The 16,788-nt window shown below is 44.5% G+C and overlaps 2 protein-coding genes across 6 annotated transcripts; one reads left to right on the forward strand and one right to left on the reverse strand.

Moving 5' to 3' along the window:
* Positions 1-1,166: 1,166 nt before the first annotated feature.
* LOC106861029 (uncharacterized) lies at positions 1,167-12,370 on the reverse strand. Of its 5 annotated transcripts, none has more exons than XR_015803815.1 (5): positions 11,886-12,370; positions 8,690-8,805; positions 2,893-2,984; positions 2,145-2,212; positions 1,167-1,619 (listed from the first exon to the last, which is right to left on the reverse strand). XR_015803815.1 is itself a non-coding variant. In XM_088165058.1 (5 exons), the coding sequence occupies exons 1-5, from the start codon at positions 12,213-12,215 to the stop codon at positions 2,935-2,937; spliced, it is 723 nt and encodes a 240-aa protein (XP_088021184.1). In that variant the 5' UTR covers positions 12,216-12,370; the 3' UTR covers positions 1,167-2,934. The 5 variants fall into 5 exon arrangements, 1 of the variants encoding a protein (XP_088021184.1); XR_015803816.1 differs by adding an exon at positions 3,120-3,241 and having other exon boundaries at positions 1,167-2,212; XR_015803817.1 differs by adding an exon at positions 3,120-4,545 and having other exon boundaries at positions 1,167-2,212.
* A 1,516-nt stretch (positions 12,371-13,886) lies between these two features.
* SOCS2 (suppressor of cytokine signaling 2) lies at positions 13,887-16,560 on the forward strand. The gene is made up of 2 exons (XM_014889235.2): positions 13,887-14,159; positions 15,076-16,560. Exons 1-2 carry the CDS (start codon positions 14,015-14,017, stop codon positions 15,522-15,524), a joined length of 594 nt encoding a protein of 197 aa, XP_014744721.1. The 5' UTR covers positions 13,887-14,014; the 3' UTR covers positions 15,525-16,560.
* The last annotated feature ends 228 nt before the right edge of the window (positions 16,561-16,788 follow it).

Here is a 16,788-nt window from a genome sequence, read left to right on the forward strand (position 1 = left end):
ATTTATGTATCTTTCTGGCACCTCTTATAAATGAGCCTGTGATTTCAACTACTATCCTTAGGTACTTCTACAAAAACAAAAAATGATAAATTATGATTTACTGGGCAATTTGCATGGAATTATCTGAAACTTTAAACACAAGTGCTACAGAATGTTAGTTCCACTGTGTATAACTACAGCTGTTGGAACACTGCAGATCAGACAGTGGGAGGTATGTGGAGGCTGCATGAACTAAACAGTGTGTTTGGTCAGCAATTTTGCATGTCATGGCTTCTGGAGAAGTAGAAGTTTATGGCCTGGCATGCCACTTTCTTAAGCATCATGATGTGGGTGAGAAGGGATAATGTATCACAAAGTTTTTCATTGTGTAGACATAACACATGATGTTGGCACAGCCAATAGAACTAAGAAGTGTTGCCAACTGGTCTTTATGAAATATAAATACAGAAAAAAGTTGTGCTTATATTCAGCTTTACTGCTTGTCAAGATGAAAAACAGTCAGGTCAGAGGCAGTTTACTTTTTTAAATAAGACCAGTTTTGACTGCTACCAAAGTTTAATTCCTCAGCAAAAGGATCTCCCTACCAGCAAAATGTGAGATGATTAAAAAACAATCTACAAGACCTGTTTTTCTCTTCTGCTAAATCTAATAAAATGGTGACCATGAAAGTTACAGAGAAAAATTGAATGAACAGTGAAAAGTTAGTGCACTAAGTCATTATCATGTTGAATAAAAATTAACCTAAGTAAAAGATTAAACTATCGAAGCATGACCCTCCTGTGCAAACATGCATTTCCTGCTCATTAATGGTAAAAAAACAGAGCTTAATAGTTTCATGCAAAGATTAGTGTTTCTTAAACACTCCTAATCATTAGCACCAAGTTTTTTAAACACTGCTGAAGTTTCTTGTCTTAAACACTGCTAGTTTCTCATTCAAATGTGTTTGATTTGTTTAAACAAATAATATGGTAAGTACTGTTTTTCTGAAGTCAGTGTCTGTAGGGGTTACACTGCATCAGAGCTGTGCTGCAGGAGTCACCTTTGCTTTAGTTAAGACAAACTGATGATTTCTATTGGAATAATAAACAAATGCTAGGAAAAATATTTCCTTGACCCTTAATTAATTAACATTTGTTTGGTTGGTATAAGTAACAAAAGGCTTCATATCCTTTTAAAAATTTATTTTATAGTTTTTAATACTGACGGGTTTCAGTATAGGTTCATTTGTTATTTTCCAAGAATAGGTGTTTACAGAATTCCCTTTCCTCCATGCCATTTTTTCTACAGCTAAAATCCTGGCATTAGTGATGGAGTAACAGAGTGGCAGCAAGCTCCACAATATTTAGAGCTGGATTAAGAAAAAAGGATTTCCTATACAGAGTAGAAAAGCACAGAGCAAATAAAATTCATGGGAAATTCATCATAAGGAGAGGTAAGAAAAATGACAGAGAAGTTCCCTTTCTAGAGCATATATTTGTATTAAAATACTGAAAGAAACACACTGTGTGTTGGCTGCATGGGGTTACAATTCACTGACTTTATATGGCCACATCTGTTGGAGAAAGGTTTGAAGTGAATGCGGAGAGGCCACTGGTAAGGCTGAGAGGTGACACAAGGGCCTGTGAGGAGAAGAGCAGCACTGGTTAGTACCTTCACAGTGCCCTGTCCACTCCAGGGACAAAAGCTTGAATAAATAAAACTGGGTGAGTGCTCTGTTTCAATATGACTGTTTCAAAGTTTTAACTCATGACTTTGTAGAAATTATGCAGGAAAAGCCTTGTATTTCTTTAACAATGCAGCATTTACTCTGCAGTGAAAACACCTGTGTAACAGTGGCAGGTGAAACCAGGACCCTGGGCTTTACCGCGGCTGAGGTGGCGCCGGCAGCAGAGATGTTCAGGATCCCTCCGGGCCCGTTGTTACTGTGGCAGCCTGGGAGCAAGCTCAGGCCCCTCTGCTGCTCCCACACCTCCTCATTACCTCCCACTGCTCCACAAGCCCTGCTGAGAGCAATGGCTTCCCACTGCTGCAGGGACAGCATTCCCAAGGTCACATCTTGCTTGGCTTCACAAGGCACGCTCTTCCAAAGCAGCCGAGCTGGCCGCGGCCGCACGCCTTACCCCATCCCCATCGTACACACGTACCCTCGCTCTGTGCTAGGAAAAAACCCTTCTCACTGGCCACGGGACAGCTCCACTTCACAAACTTCCAACTGAAAGATAACACGGAAAAATCAGAATTGTGTGTTTGTGAACGCACACATTTAGGGAGCTAGGGAATTACAGCTTGGAAATTCTTTTTCAGGCCTGGATTTCTCCTGACTCTCAGATCCATTCCCAGGCTGACAAGCTGACTATGGCTTCAGTTAGGGAGGAAGTCTCCCAGGGTGATAATATGGTGAAAAACAGAGTGGAATTCATAATAAAGATTAACACCTGGTGTCTTTCCCGTGGGATACATCCTGAGGTACTGTCCCATGGATGTTTTTCCGAATTATCCAATGAGCTACTGTCCTGTCCTAGCTCCACGTAACATACTTTAAATATGGACTGTCCGTACAATAAAGTTGGCCTTTTTTCCCTAAAGAAATCCGTGTGTGTTGCTGTCCTTTCTCTGTCTTTTTAGCACAGTAACCATACATGTTGGGTCTGGAGGAGTCCAGGAGAAGGAGTCCAAGGAGGACTGTGGGAAGTGATTATGGGAGTCTGCTCTAGAGGGAACTAGCCCAGCTAGTGTGGATATAAACCATATATATTCCTCTTACATTCCCGGTATAAGTCCTTCTTGACATCAGAAGGCACATTTTTTTAAATTTAGAAATACAAGCTTGCCCTCTGAAATCAGGTAGTGTGAACTCACAGTATTTTTAGAGATGACCTGATCTTACATTACCTTAGATTGCTCACACACATAATTAGTCTTTTCTAAATAATTTCAGTCACCAGTCCAGAGTCTCCAGTTCAGAGATGCCCCAGTTGAGACTCCTGTAAAAATAAAAGGATTTTTCTTCTGAATAAACAAATATGCAGAGAAGAAAGTGCATTTCTATAACACCAAACAAAATCTGGATTTAGAAGCAAGCATCTTCTTACACAGTCAACAGAGTAAATGAACCATACCAAAGGTCACTAAATGCCATTGTTCTGTAATTTTCAGTCTTCGGAGGATCAAAGAAATCTGAAGAAAAGGTTCAAGTTGAGACACTTGGCAAAATAATGAGGTGAAAGGCTTCCAAAGTTTTCTGGAAGATAAAACCCCATAGTAATTGGACATAATTTTTAAGATCTTCATTTAGGCATTAATAAATAAAAATATGTATCTGCTTTAGGATTCATGAAATATTAACAAAAGAAAATAATAAAAACCAAAAACCATAAAAAACAAAGAGCTGGTTTTCAGTTATTCTCAGGGCATAAGGTGTTTGTTTGTTCAAAGATCTGTGACACTGGCAAATAAGCTGTTCCCTTTAAATACATTGCCAGGTGTTGTTTTGTTTTTTCTTCTTACTGTTCAGCTGTACTTGTATGATAAATTGATTTTGCTAGAAGTACACTACCAGTTCAGCATAGATTTTTTCAACCGTTGATCTCCTTATCTGGCATATTTTGCCCCTTAGAACAGTTAGAGCAGCCCAAGGACTGATCTTAAAATGCCCAAGGAGATTAGAAGATACACTTCAGTCGCTTGCTGAAGTGTAAGTCAGAAGCATAACTGATCAGTCATTTGAAGAATTTCATTGTTGTTGCTGTGCCCTTTTGATCAGCCTGTCCAAAGGGATTTCATTAACATCTCACTAGTACCTGTAACCAAGAAGAAATTTTGAATAGATTGTGAAAGCCTCTAGAAATAAGCTATTTTTAAGTGCTAAGCATATAAATGCAAATTGATTAGAAACAGCTGTTATTTACATTCTGTGGACACATGATTTCACTCCCTGATGGATAGGGGAAGAAAAAAGCCTTTAAAGAAATTGGGAAAAATGGGGATCTAATAAAAATACATGCAATGAAACGCATTGTTGGGTAGTATAAATTGGTAAAGCTTTCCAGGTTTACCACCATGACATTATATAGCCCACCTGCCAGGAGGACTTGTAGAGCTCTATGTATTTCTTGGAGAAAATGGGGGGAGGGATTGAAGGAATGAAACATGCTGAAACAAAGGCATATGAACAAATTCATGTTTCAGCCTTTTGTGCAATGGCTAACTGATAACCTGGCATTTTCAAAAATCGTCTCCCAGAACAAAGCCCCCATTCACAATAAGATTTTGCTATGGACTTCTGTTAGTTTGAGATTATGTTCTGGAAAAATTATAAAAGCTCCTGAAAAATGTAAGCGGCATATTCTAGACCAGTGTGGCTGAAAGTAGAGGACTGTGCTGGAGGGAAAAGAAAGCACAGTGTGAAAGTTGCACCCTTCATGAACTCAAGTTTTTTACTGGCCTGGCAGAGGCCCTCCTGCATGTCCTCCGTTTACCTGGAGCAGGTCCCTGCTGTCACATGTTCCACTGGAAAGCTCATGCTCCCTCCTGCCACGCCTTCTTCTATTTGTAATATCACCAGCAAACACCCAGAGTAGAAAGAAATAATAGTTTCCTCAGGAAAGGTAAGGCGTCTTAAAAAATGTACACAAAATATGGCTGCTAATTTGGAACAAATCCACTCAGAGCAGTGATAGGAACCTGGGACAGGGAATTAAAGGTGGGATTGTTTTGCTGGCTTTTCCTTATAGAAGGAAAAGGAAGGAGTTGGCATACCCAACACAACTAAAACTCAAGCACCACAGAGTCACTTGATTTTTAAGAGCTTGGGGAATGATTTCCTCCAAGATTGGTTAGGATTGTTTTGTGCCTGCCCGCACACAAAACCTGTCATAACACGGGCAAAGGTAGGACAGAAATTTCATTCTTGTTCCATTTTAGGTACACTCTTACCTGCTGTTCTGTCTCACGCAAAAGATACATCTGATGGCTAAATGCATCCTTTCCTTCCTCACCAGAACAAAGGCTGATCTACAGCAGCAGGTTTTGCAGCTTCCTTCTGTCTAGCATTATGTGGCATGAAATGCTGGGGGAAAATTCTGCTGTGCCTCAGGCATCTTTCCAGATCACATTTATTCACAGAGGGATAATTTACCAGAGAAATGGGCTCTGAAGAGACTACTAAAATTAGTGTTAAATTTTGAAATATAGGGCAATGGCACTGAAAGTCAGAAAATATGTCTAGCCCAAACTCACACTTTATAAAACGCTTTGCATATTTTGTAATAATTATGGATATTATTTCCCCTTCCCTGTTAATCTATAAAGACAGAGAGATAATAACAAACTTAAGCAAATCTGAATTTGGTTACACAGAGCCATCTGTTAATTCTGGTATATGGCAGTAGAGGGCATCTAAGGACTTCAAGTAACATATGGTGAGGGATTAAAATCAGATGACTGAAAGAGTTATTACTCTTCCACCCAGGCCATTCACCCCACCTCAGGACAGAATTACCACCTCATGACCAAACAGCTCAGAGGCTGCTCCTCATCGATGGTAGTTTTGAGCCACACTGAAACTGGCATTGTTCTTAAAATACCAGTATGAAAGCTGAAGTTGTTAAGGAGGAGATGCACTGGTTAATTTCTCTTCCCTGCTGCAGACAGAGCTCTGTCACAGGACAGTTTTGGGTACAGTACAGGATACTGCTTCAAGCAGCCTGTCCATTTATATCTACTACTGTTTGAGCTTTAATTTCCACATACCTAGAAAAACTGCTTGCAGGAGCAGCAAGCAATTCTGGGAATGGACAGGCTGTGCCAAGAAAAGGCAAGCTGTGGACCAATGCTCTTTCCTTAACCAGAAAGAGTAGCCCTATGTGTGTTTCCTCTCTTGAACCTAAAAAGTGCCAGCCTGTCTGGCCAGTATTTCAGTTTACGTCCTCCCAATATGCCAGTCAGATACAGGACGATGCATTGAGCCATCCTGACAAAAAGCAAGCACTAATCCTGACAAACACAGAGAAGGTAGCTGGCAGCTAGCACTGTTTTCTTGTCATCTGTCCAGGTTTGTATGACATTCCACATCCAGCCTCTCTTCATGCTGAAGCAGGGAAAGCAGCCATGCCTATCTTGAGCCAAAAGAAGCCAACACGTCAGAAGCAGGTTAAGTTCATTACCTGACGCTAACACTTAATGCACTAATCTGAAAAATGTATTTGAGCTCAGCAGCATGTTCACATACAAAAGGCAACATATTTTCAATTAACTGTAAGAAGTTTAAAGTTATATAAATACATTAGTAAATGTTGATTATCCTGTTATTCAAACACCTAAGTAAAGCAACACGTCAGGCCTTATGCTGAAGTCTATTATAGCCTTAGCCTGAAATTTAAAAATGGCTCATGCTCAGAAAAAGGTTCTACAACTCATTTAATGATTCACAGTACTCTTAAAATTATATTCATCTGTCTGCTCTCCATGGCAGAACTTTCAATCATAAACACTTAATTGTAAGAATTCATCCTCAAGGCCAAATAGCTCTAGGTGAATTAAGCTATCCTTAATATAAGAACTAGAACAGTGATTTAAAATTAATCTTTTTCTGATGGGAGGCCATTTATTCAGAGACACATAACCCAGTTTCTACTTCACTTTCCACTCAAAAATCTCCCTTTTAGAGATAGCCACTGCATCACCTGTTTAAGTTTTCCTTATTAGTTTCAAAATTGACTCTCTGCCAACAAAGGAACTTTATTAGTTATGGATTGGCAAAGCATAGGAGAGCGGCCTTCATGCTGTCTGTCAGGAAAACTTTTTTCACAGACATTACTTGCTCTCTTTTACTTTGAGGCATAGGACTCGCAACTGGCAGAAAAACATCTCGAGCCTCCTCAAGCATAAAAGGCTTGTTTTTTCTGGCAGCTTCTAGGACGAGAATGCAAGATTTCACAGTGCTTTCAGCTGTGCTATCTCTAGGATTTTTCAAAAAAAAAAACAAACCCAAAAACACAAAACCAAGGGTGTATGTTTCTCTAAAAAAATCCAGAACTTCAGGGAGCATGGTTCTGAACATGTGTGTGTATAGGTGTAATGCATATATACACCTACATGCTCTTTCTCAGCCAAAAAAACAAGGTAAATAAATATTACAGTCACAGCATTTTATGCAATAATCTGAATATTAAAATCCATATCAAATATTCTCCTAGTAGTTGTTTGAAAAGACTGTGTAAAAAATGGTCCTTTCCAGCAGTCCTTTTTTCTACCATGTTAATGAAAAGGAAGCATGAAAGAGAAGAAAATCCTATCAAAACATGTATATTTACAACTTATTTTCCAGTATCTTTCAGCAATATTTAGCTAGTTTTAGTCAGAGTGAAATTTGATAATTCACAAAATAACATAGTGATAGATCAGAATTCTGCTGTTTATAAAAAAGCCTAACATAGCAAAGTAAAAACTGCTGTGTAAATTATCTTTTTTTTAATACTTAGTACCCTGTGTCACCATGTTCTACTTTTCCTTTAAATGCCTATTCAAAATATTTTTGTGTTATTTTGGTTTTACCTCAAATTGTAAATAGTAAATTGGAGAAACTAAGCAAGCACTACATTTAATTATTTCCATTCAAGGTAGGTAACCTCTTACTCAGTGCAGTTTAGGCCTTTACTTTTAGATAGTAGATAGCACAGGATGAGATGAGAGATGGACTTAAATGCCACCTTTTTATGGTCAGTTTTGTGCATGCCAGTTATTATCTGTCTACCTATCCACTGAATCAAAGGGAATGATCCTTCTTTTTATCAACTGTCTCTGAAAGAAAATTATCTGGATGTTATTTTAAAGTATTACTTTCTTGGTGCCATCTTTTGATGTTTGCTTTTAAATTGCAAGTGCTGGTTTATTTTTAGAACACCCCTGATTCATAGAAATTATTCACTGAATTATTTTGTTATTCTCCTTTACTAAATGTATATTATCAAGAAAGGTAAAGCATTCACATGTGAATAGATAAAAATGGCAGGAAATAAGGTGGCAGCTGGTAAAGAGTAAAACTATTTGGTATAAATCTTAATCTATTCCATCAAAACATTCTGTTCCTCAGGCAGCTGGAAAGAGCAGGGTGATCCCATACACTAAAATATTTGTTTTCTCTATGTTTTATTTATTATGTTTTAGGAACTCTTTGTGAAATAAGCAAACCTTTCTCCTAACTGCTAAGTGAGAAATCCTCTAAGAGTTCACATTGCAGACCCTCGTTCATGCTGTGGAGTTACAATTAACTCATTCCAATTTGCTGGAGCCAAAGGCTCAGTATTGGTATTTCTCTGCTCAAGAACCAGACTGTAATCCCAGGACAGGGAGAAACCATGGCAGCTGTACACTGTTATTTAGACTAGTTCAGGTAAACAGTTGTCAAAATATGGTCAATAAGTAGGTGAATGTGATAAACAATTGCTGTCCTTTTAACCATATGGTGTGCCATGGATAATGGATATTCTGTGCTGTATCTTTGGAAATTTAAGGATGAAGAGAGTAAGGAAAGGCCCCTTGTACTCTTCCAGCTAGGTAAATCTATCTTAATAAATCAGTAAATCTTTTCAGTGAATCAGAGCAAATTTAGCAAAACCAGCTGAGTCAGAAACACATTACCCCCCCCCGCTCACATCAATTATATAAATAAATCAGCATACTAGCTCACCAGTAAACTTGGCAAACTTTTCAGGAACAAAGTGAAAATCATTTCTAGTAACAGGCACTGCACAGGACTGTAAAAACGTTGTTTCCTCCTTCCTTGGTCATGAAAGGGAATTTTGCCTAAAGGAAAAATAAAAAATAAATTCATTCACCCTTCCCTGTCTTGAGCATATGCATTTGAAATCATCAGAAACAATATATTCTGCTTGTGATTTTCAAGAACTCTTAATGTTCATATTTTTACTACTAATATAAAACTTGATAAAAAATATCTATATATGGATGATATACAGTCAGAACCAACATTCACGAATAGTAGAAAGTATCAGGAAAAATAATAGGGATTGCTTAAGTTTGTGCCTTTCATCTCCAGTCAGATGATATGCCTCTAAAACTTGCTCAGAAGCATTCATATTTGCATATGTACAGCAATATTTGTTCTAGAATTGCTACCCCAAAACACACAGATTAAAAATAAATAAAGCATTTGGTTTGAATGGTACATAAAAGTTTTAAATCCCCACTTGTATATAGTTTTTATATTAGTGACTGTTTAGAAGACTGACTGTTTGTTACATGGCAGATTAAAAAACTGTATTTTGTTTACATGATGGAAAGCTAAGTTTTCTGAGTCAGCTCCTTCTTTTCTCTTTCTCCATTTCACATCTTTCTCCTACTTCATTCCAATTTTTATAAAGTAAAACCTTTCAGGCAGACTAAACCTGTATTAAATATCCCAGTGCCAAAGATGCTAAAAAGTAGCTTTAGGTAGTTCAATGCACTACATACGGCCCATAATACCAAAAGTAATTTAATTTAATCACCTTTTCTTACCCTTAAGACTGTTTGTTTTCTCTCCTATAACTGTATGGAAGACTCATGCAGACAGAGGAGAAAAAGAGCAAGTAACATTGTTGAAAGAAACAGTGAAATACAAACGTATTCCACTGAGCCTGTAGCACTTTCAGATGCCTCAAGCCAGAGGAAAAAGGTAACTGTGAACCAGAGCACTCTTATGAGGTGGCAGTATTGTCATTTAAAGATCATTTTGCAGTTTTTAAGTTTGAATTTCATTACTCTTGTAAGTTGATCAGATATTTATTGCTACTTTTAGGAGACATTAAGTTCTCGTGAAAAAAAGATGAACAGAACTCTGTTTAGGAAAGATCCTGCTGATATACTGCCTATTTAATTTTTATGCTACCTTTTTCATAACAATATCTGAAGTTTTAAGTAACAAACATTTATTACATTCTTCTGTTCTTGTTTCTCATTCACCACATAAATCGTGGTCTTCCTCCCTCTGCCTTTATAGCAACCAGCTGTGGTTTTAAAAACAAATTATTATGACTTCAAGTGACGAATAAACAGGAGAAGCAAAGGAAGTCTTGAGATACTATCCACATAAAAATCCCATTAATAAAATAACATAGGAAAAGAGAACTATAGCAAAGCTGTAAAAAAGCAGCTTTGCATCTAGACAAGACATATTCCTTTTCTCCAAGATGCATTAGTGAACTTCAAAGAAATAGCCTTAATTTGAACACTATGACATCAGAATAACATTTTTGAGCAAAAACTCTGTGCCTACATATACAGAATTATTTTAGTAATAAAAATAAATCTGTATTGATTTTTAATTTCTCTTCTGAACATAGTGAAGTCAGTGCCATTCTGAAAAAGTAATGGGTTTTTTTTGCAAGCTCTCACGTCATAGGTAGCTGAACTGTCAACTAAATTTCAAGGGGCATAAACCTATTATCTCCCCTCTTCACATCAATCCAACGAAAAAACTTAGTGGGGATTCCATAGCCAACACTGGAGGCTGGATCTGAGGCTATCTGAACTTCTTAGACAAAAACAGAAACAAGAATGACCTTCAAGACCTAAATTGTTTTAAACCATTTCTGAGAATGCTTAAGAAAGCCCGTGTTTGTTCCTCAGACCTCATTTTAAATCTGTGCTGCTGCCAGTGATTAAAACCACCTTTTTTTCATAAACTGAATAAATTAAATTCAAAAGCACCCAGGCATTACAAACAGATGAAATCATACTGACCAATATTTCACTTAACAAAGTAGATTTTTTTTCTCAGATTAATTTACTTAATTACTAAATACAGAACTTAATTTTTAAGATAACTATTAATTCTCTTATCTCATTATGCTTAAGAATTATAAGGAATAACTGTTATAAAATCCTTCAGGATTTTTAATCCTCCCTCAGTCCTTATTTTTATATTTTTTTTAAAGAAACGTTGCATTTCAGACATTACTGGGAAGTGCGACCCAAGGCAGCGTCTCAGTGTGGGAGCTTTCTCTGTGCAGGGGAGCTGCTCTGCTCCCTCAGCCAGACAGTCCAGCCTCATACATATTCAATTTACCCCTCTGATAACAAAGACTCCCTCCCCCCTCCCGCCCCGATTTTTGAAGCTATTATCTTTATTATTTTATAGGTTTGCGTTTCTTTCCTGAAATCTTTAAAAAGACAGCCCTCAATCCTTCTCCCGTCAATTCTCCCTCCCAGATACCCCCGTGCAATTTGCAGGGAGCCCTGACCTGCAGCCGAGGGCTGGGGTGAAGCTATTACGGCTACTTCTGCTTTGTTTTCCCTCTTTCTTTCCGTTTTTTTTTTTTTTTTTTCTTTCTTTCTTTCTTTTTTTCCCCCACACTCTGTGTGTGTGTGCCTTTCTAAAGTCGGCTCGGGGCCGCCCGGGCAGCGGCGAACGGTGGCTGGTTACCGAGCAGCACCCACGGCGCAATTAACCATCTTTACGCTGAAGAACAGCTTAGTGCTTATTAAAAAAAAAAATAATAATTTTTTTTAAAAGAGGGGGGGAGGGGGAGGAAATCGGCGCGCGCATCAGCGGGCAATGGCTGTTTGTAGCAACGAGGTATTTAGTGCCGGAGGGTGAAGGGGGGTGGAGACCAGGGTGGGGTGTCCCAGGAGCTTCGGCCGCCGCAAGTCGCTGGCAGAGAGCTGCTGGCACCGGCCCCTAACGCGCTCCCGTCCCCGCGGGCGGGCCCCGCCGCCGCGCTCAGGTGCCCGCGGCTGCTGGCGCCGGGCAGGCCGGGAGCCCCTCGCCCCTCCGGCCCCGGCACGGGCGGCTGCGCTCCCGCGCTCGCCCGGTTCCCGCAGGGGTCCCGCCGTGCCCCGCACGGCCCCGCCGGGCCGGTCCCTCCGCCGCCCCGGGCACTGACCTGCGCGTCGCCCGCGGCTCGGCGGGCGGAGGAGGAGGAGGCGGGGGGGCCGCGGGGCAGCGTTCGGCGACCGCTGCCCCGGCGTGACAGGGGCGGCGGCTCGGTGCGTCGGCCCCGGCTGGCCGCGATCGCGGCGGAGGCGCCGGAGCGGGTCCTGTCACATGATGCGGTTCCTGGAAAGTTCCTGGAAAGCAGCCTTTGTATGTAACCATCCCGGGAGGGGGGAGCGGCGGGGGCAGGATGCCCTCGCCTCGCAATCAAAGGCGAGCAGACCGCCCGCGCCGGGGAGAGGGGGGGGAACGGAGGGTGCTGTTTCCCCAGGAGCACCATCTTCCTCCCGCAGCCTCTGTCCGCCCCAGCACAGCCTCGACGCTTCTCGCCGGCGGCGGGTGCTGTGTTCCCCCGGCCTCCCGACGCCGCCGGGAGCCAGAACAACCTGACCGCCCCACCTCCAGGCGGCGGCAGCGGCGGCCCCAACCCCGTCCCGCCGAGCCCGGGTGAGTCCCCTTGTCATCATCCCCCTCCGCCCGATGCCCTGCTGCGCTTAGAGAGCCGGCAGCCCGCCGCCCCGCTCCCGGTACGGCGCTGCCGACCGCCGGGATGGAGGCTCCCCCGCAGCCGGCGGCAGGCTGCTCCAGCGCTCCTCGCCTCGGCCGGGGGACGCCCGGCTGCAGCCAGCCGCCCCCGCCTCGCAAGCCTTCCGTCCTCACCGAACTCCCGTGGCGGCGGCGCTGCGCGGCTAGGCGCTCCCGGAGTCTCCCTTTCACAAGGGGTCGCGCCCGGACACCGCTGGCAGGGCTGCTCCCACCTGCGCTCTTCGGCCCCGCGCCCGCAGCCTCTCCGGTGACAGGCGCACCTGCGCCCGGTCACGGAGCGGGCTGCGGGAGCTTCTGCGCTGGGGAGGGAGGGGATAGGCTTTGTCGAGGGGTTCCCGCGTGTGTGCCTACATATGTTGGGATAGAAACCTGTCAGAAAACCCTACCAGTTGCCACTACAGTTTAATTTGGAAAAGTTTCTGAGCTCCCCCGCGGCGGAACTTGTTATGGGAGGAACTGCCTCAGCATAATCCCTCACCTGACGGCTGCTGTGCACTCGTGGGCAGAGACTGCCCTGTTCGCAAGCACTGGAGGTCGGCTCCCGGTTTTCACCGTGAACCCCGGCCCCCCACTCCGGCCAAGCCGGCTAGGCTCCCGGTCGCTGGTACTGCCCGGCTTTATGTCGCTCCTGATGTGGCGGTGCACCCAGAAGAGAAGAGGCTCTTTTTGTCCCTTCCGTTAGCTTTAACTAAGAGGAAAGATTCCCCCCCCCCCCCCCCGCCAAATATCAGTATTTAATGGAGCGGGAAAAGCATATTTCCTGCCCCGCACTTATTACAGTGGACTCGCTGCCCCTTCCGTTCCCAAGCGGCCGGCGAGCCCCCGGAGCCGGCGCTCCCCGCTCACCCGCCCCGCAGCTCCTCGGGTACGTCTCTGCCCGGGCGAGGTCTCCCACCCTAGGAGCATGACCCACGCCGGGCTCCTGTTCCTAGAGGTACGACTTCGCGGATGACCTTACTAGAAGGTATCCGTGCGTACTGTCCGTGCACCGCAGCGTGAAACCCGGGCAGCACCGGGGCAGGCACCTCTGCCCCACTCTGCTGGTTACCCCTCCTCTCTCATACCTTTACGTGCTCGGCTCTCCCCCACGACCTCCTCCCTCCCCAAAAGTCCCAGGGCTGCCGGCCGGGCTCGCCTGCCCCAGCCAAGGGAGGGGGGCATCAGCGGGCTCGCCTTTGCGATAAAGCGAGACCACCTTCTCGAGCCGCCGCCGGGAGCCGAGGACAGGCTGGGCGGCGGTGGGGAGGAGATGTCCCTCCCCCGCTCCGCCGGGAGGTGATCTCTCGCCTCGGGTCCCTCCTCTGGATGCTGGGAAGTTCCGAAGCGGGATCGCCAGAAATATGCTCTGCGTCGGGAGCGCCTCTCGCGGGGCTCGCCGCTAACCACGCTCTCCGCTCGCAGGCGGCGCCCGGGCTGGGGGCCGGGACCATGCACCCAGCGCGGCGCTGAAGCCCGCGGCGGCGAAGCGGAGCCCTCTCCTGCCGGCAGTCCCCGACCTGCGTGCGAGCGGGGCCGCGCCCGCCGCCGCCGCCCATGACCCTGCGCTCCGCCGAGTCCCTGGAGAGCGCGGGGAGCTCCGGGGAGCGCTGGGGGCACCCCGGGGCGGCGGCGCCCGTTGCCGAGGAGTGCCGTGAGGCGGAGCAGCTGGCCGCGGCTATGGAGGAGCTGCGGCGGGCAGGTAAGCCCGGGCGGCGGGGAAGGGGAAAGCGCCCGGGGCGGCGGCGCTGTCCGGGGGGAGGCAGAGCGGCGTAGCGGGGATCCCCACCGGGCCGAGAGGGGAACCGGGCGGCCGTGCGATGCCTGGCCATCGCCGCCCGGCGTTGCGAGGTCGCGTTCCCGCAGCAGAGAAGAGCTGCGACGACTCCGACCTTCCGCGGACTGCGGCGGCCGAAGCGAAAGCGCCGGCAGCGCCGCGCCCCGGCGGCAGCCCGGGATCTGCGGCCGGGCGAGGACCGGGCGCTGCCGCCGGCCGGGGCGGCCGCGGCTCCGCATCCCCTCGGCCCCGCGTACCTGCGCTCCCCTCGCCGGCGTGGCGGCGGCTCACCCGGCCCCGCAGGATGCGGAGCTTGGTTGCGGGCGGAGGGAAGGGCATTTTGTCTTCATCGCAGCCGCGCCAGGACCGCAGCTACCTCGCCGAAGTTGTTTTCTTATCCCTTTGCTTTCGATCGCTAGACAAAGCTCATTCCAACAGCAGCATGCTCAGAGTTACCCCAGCGGGCGTTCTACGGGCTGCCAGCGGAACCAGCGCTGGCCCCGGCGGGAGAGCAGCTGGGAGCCGCGGGACGCGTCCCTGCTGCTTCAGGGGCGGCCCGCCGGGTCGGTGGCTCCGGTGTCGGCCCCGCAGGACGCTGCACCAAAGTTTGTGCGTGTGTATGCATAGATATGAAAATAAAAAGTGACCTGAAAGGCTCTGTCAAAACGAGGCGCATTGTAAAACAAAAGAATTTAAATAGCAAATAAAAATTTACTGTGCCTTCAGGACTTTAGCTTTCAAACAACAACAGAAATGGGTGACTAGAAGTGTATCAGCCAGAGAGCAGCTTTTAAAACAAACAGGAATAAACAAATCCCTTCTTTCTCTCATCTTTTAACAGGATGGTACTGGGGCAACATGACTGTTGCTGAAGCCAAAGAAAGGTTACAGGATGCCCCTGAAGGGACCTTTTTGGTTAGGGATAGTTCGCATTCAGAGTATCTACTGACTATATCGGTAAAAACATCAGCGGGACCGACCAATCTACGTATAGAATATCAAGATGGCAAGTTTAGACTGGACTCTATCACTTGTGTCAGATCTAGACTTAAACAGTTCAACAGCGTTGTGCATTTGATTGAGTACTATGTTCTTATGTGCAAGGATAGAACTGGAACACCTTCAAATGGAACAGTTCACCTTTACTTGAACAAACCCCTCTATACGTCTGCTCCATCTCTGCAACACCGCTGCAGAATAGCTATAAACAAGAGCACAAATCAGATCTGGGAGCTGCCATTACCAACAAGACTAAAAGAGTACTTGAAAGAGTATCAGTACCAGGTGTAAATATATTTTCTAAATGCCTCTAACACAGAATAACTTTTGAATGCAATTCTTAAAATCAGCCAAAGAACTGAGTAACCCGTTGTACAACTCAGCATGGAATTCACTATGAAAACAGTGGCAGTTCTGGGGGAAAGGTTTTTATTTCAGATGCTGCAAAGGGAGACTTTATGTAAAACAATCCCAGTTTGCATCCTTGGGGGTTCAACAAGGTGGCATGCTATTATTGCAAGGAGAGAGAAGCCAGGAATCTGTCCAGACTGTGTTGCTTTGTCAATAAAATGCTGCACTAACTATCAAATGCTTACTGAAGCAGTGGGACTGGGAGAGACTTCATAAATGCTCAGAGACATATGAGATTTTACAAGTATCTCAGTTGTCTGATTCCAAGATTAATTTGGTGCTGGTGTTCATATAATCCTAAAAGCTTAACTAGATCACACTGTGATAATCTTGCTAAAGTTATGCAACTAATCAAATCCAGTCAGAAAAATGATCATGCATTCAGTTTTTATTGAACTACTCTCCTGCTTTTCTGCAAGCAAAGGAGTACTGTAAGTAATCACTCTAAAACATTGTTTTTCAAAGTTCTCTGAAAGCTGACCTCAATAAGAAATGCCACATCTTTCACAGGAGCCCAGTATATCGCTGATTATACCAGATTGGTATCCCATAATCCTTAACATGTTAACATCTTCACAGTGGTGATGTATCCATGCTATTATTATGAAGCCTCTTTTGGTTGAGGCTTTAGAACTACATGCTCCAGGCTGGCAGTTCCAATGTTAAAACATGGATATCAGCAGTTACATGTGTCTTCTACAGTGTAGAATGTTTTCTTCAGCCTGTTTCCCAAAATATGGGGAAATATGATGTGGATTTTTTTTTAGGGGGGGTTGGTTTTTCTTTTTCTTCTTTTTTATTTTCTTTTTCTTTCTTTCTTTTTATTTTATTTTATTTTATTTTATTTTTTAACTTCCAATTCACCATTGTAGCTATCAGATGATTACTCAATAAAGTAAATCAAAGTGCACAACAATCTCCCAATCTTTGTATGGATGGATTTGCTACTATTCAGGAAAGAGTGGTCTTATATAGGAACTTATATAATTTCCCAGCTAATACTCAGATAAATGCACATGTATCCGTGAGGATGAATACCCCTGCTTTACCTTTGTGGTGCTGCTCAAAAGTATAGCTGGATTACATTCAGATTAGTGGCTTAGAGGCTGCCTGCTGAATTCCTGTAGTTGGGTATTAGCATACG

Source organism: Sturnus vulgaris, chromosome 5 (genome assembly GCF_052056855.1).
Source record: "Sturnus vulgaris isolate bStuVul1 chromosome 5, bStuVul1.hap1, whole genome shotgun sequence".
Taxonomy (NCBI): Eukaryota; Metazoa; Chordata; class Aves; order Passeriformes; family Sturnidae; genus Sturnus; species Sturnus vulgaris.

Bases quoted from the DNA above. Each gene is read 5' to 3' on its own strand.
- LOC106861029 (XM_088165058.1), bottom strand. From the start codon at position 12,215: ATGGTGCTCCTGGGGAAACAGCACCCTCCGTTCCCCCCCCTCTCCCCG. The intron at 8,806-11,881 runs GTGCCCGGGGCG...TTTTTCCTTTAG, and splicing joins CGCGGGCGACGCGCAGGTCA to GCAAAATTCCCTTTCATGAC. The intron at 3,242-4,478 runs GTAAACGGAGGA...TTTATCTTCCAG, and splicing joins ACAGCAGGGACCTGCTCCAG to AAAACTTTGGAAGCCTTTCA.
- SOCS2 (XM_014889235.2), top strand. From the start codon at position 14,015: ATGACCCTGCGCTCCGCCGAGTCCCTGGAGAGCGCGGGGAGCTCCGGG. The intron at 14,160-15,075 runs GTAAGCCCGGGC...ATCTTTTAACAG, and splicing joins GGAGGAGCTGCGGCGGGCAG to GATGGTACTGGGGCAACATG.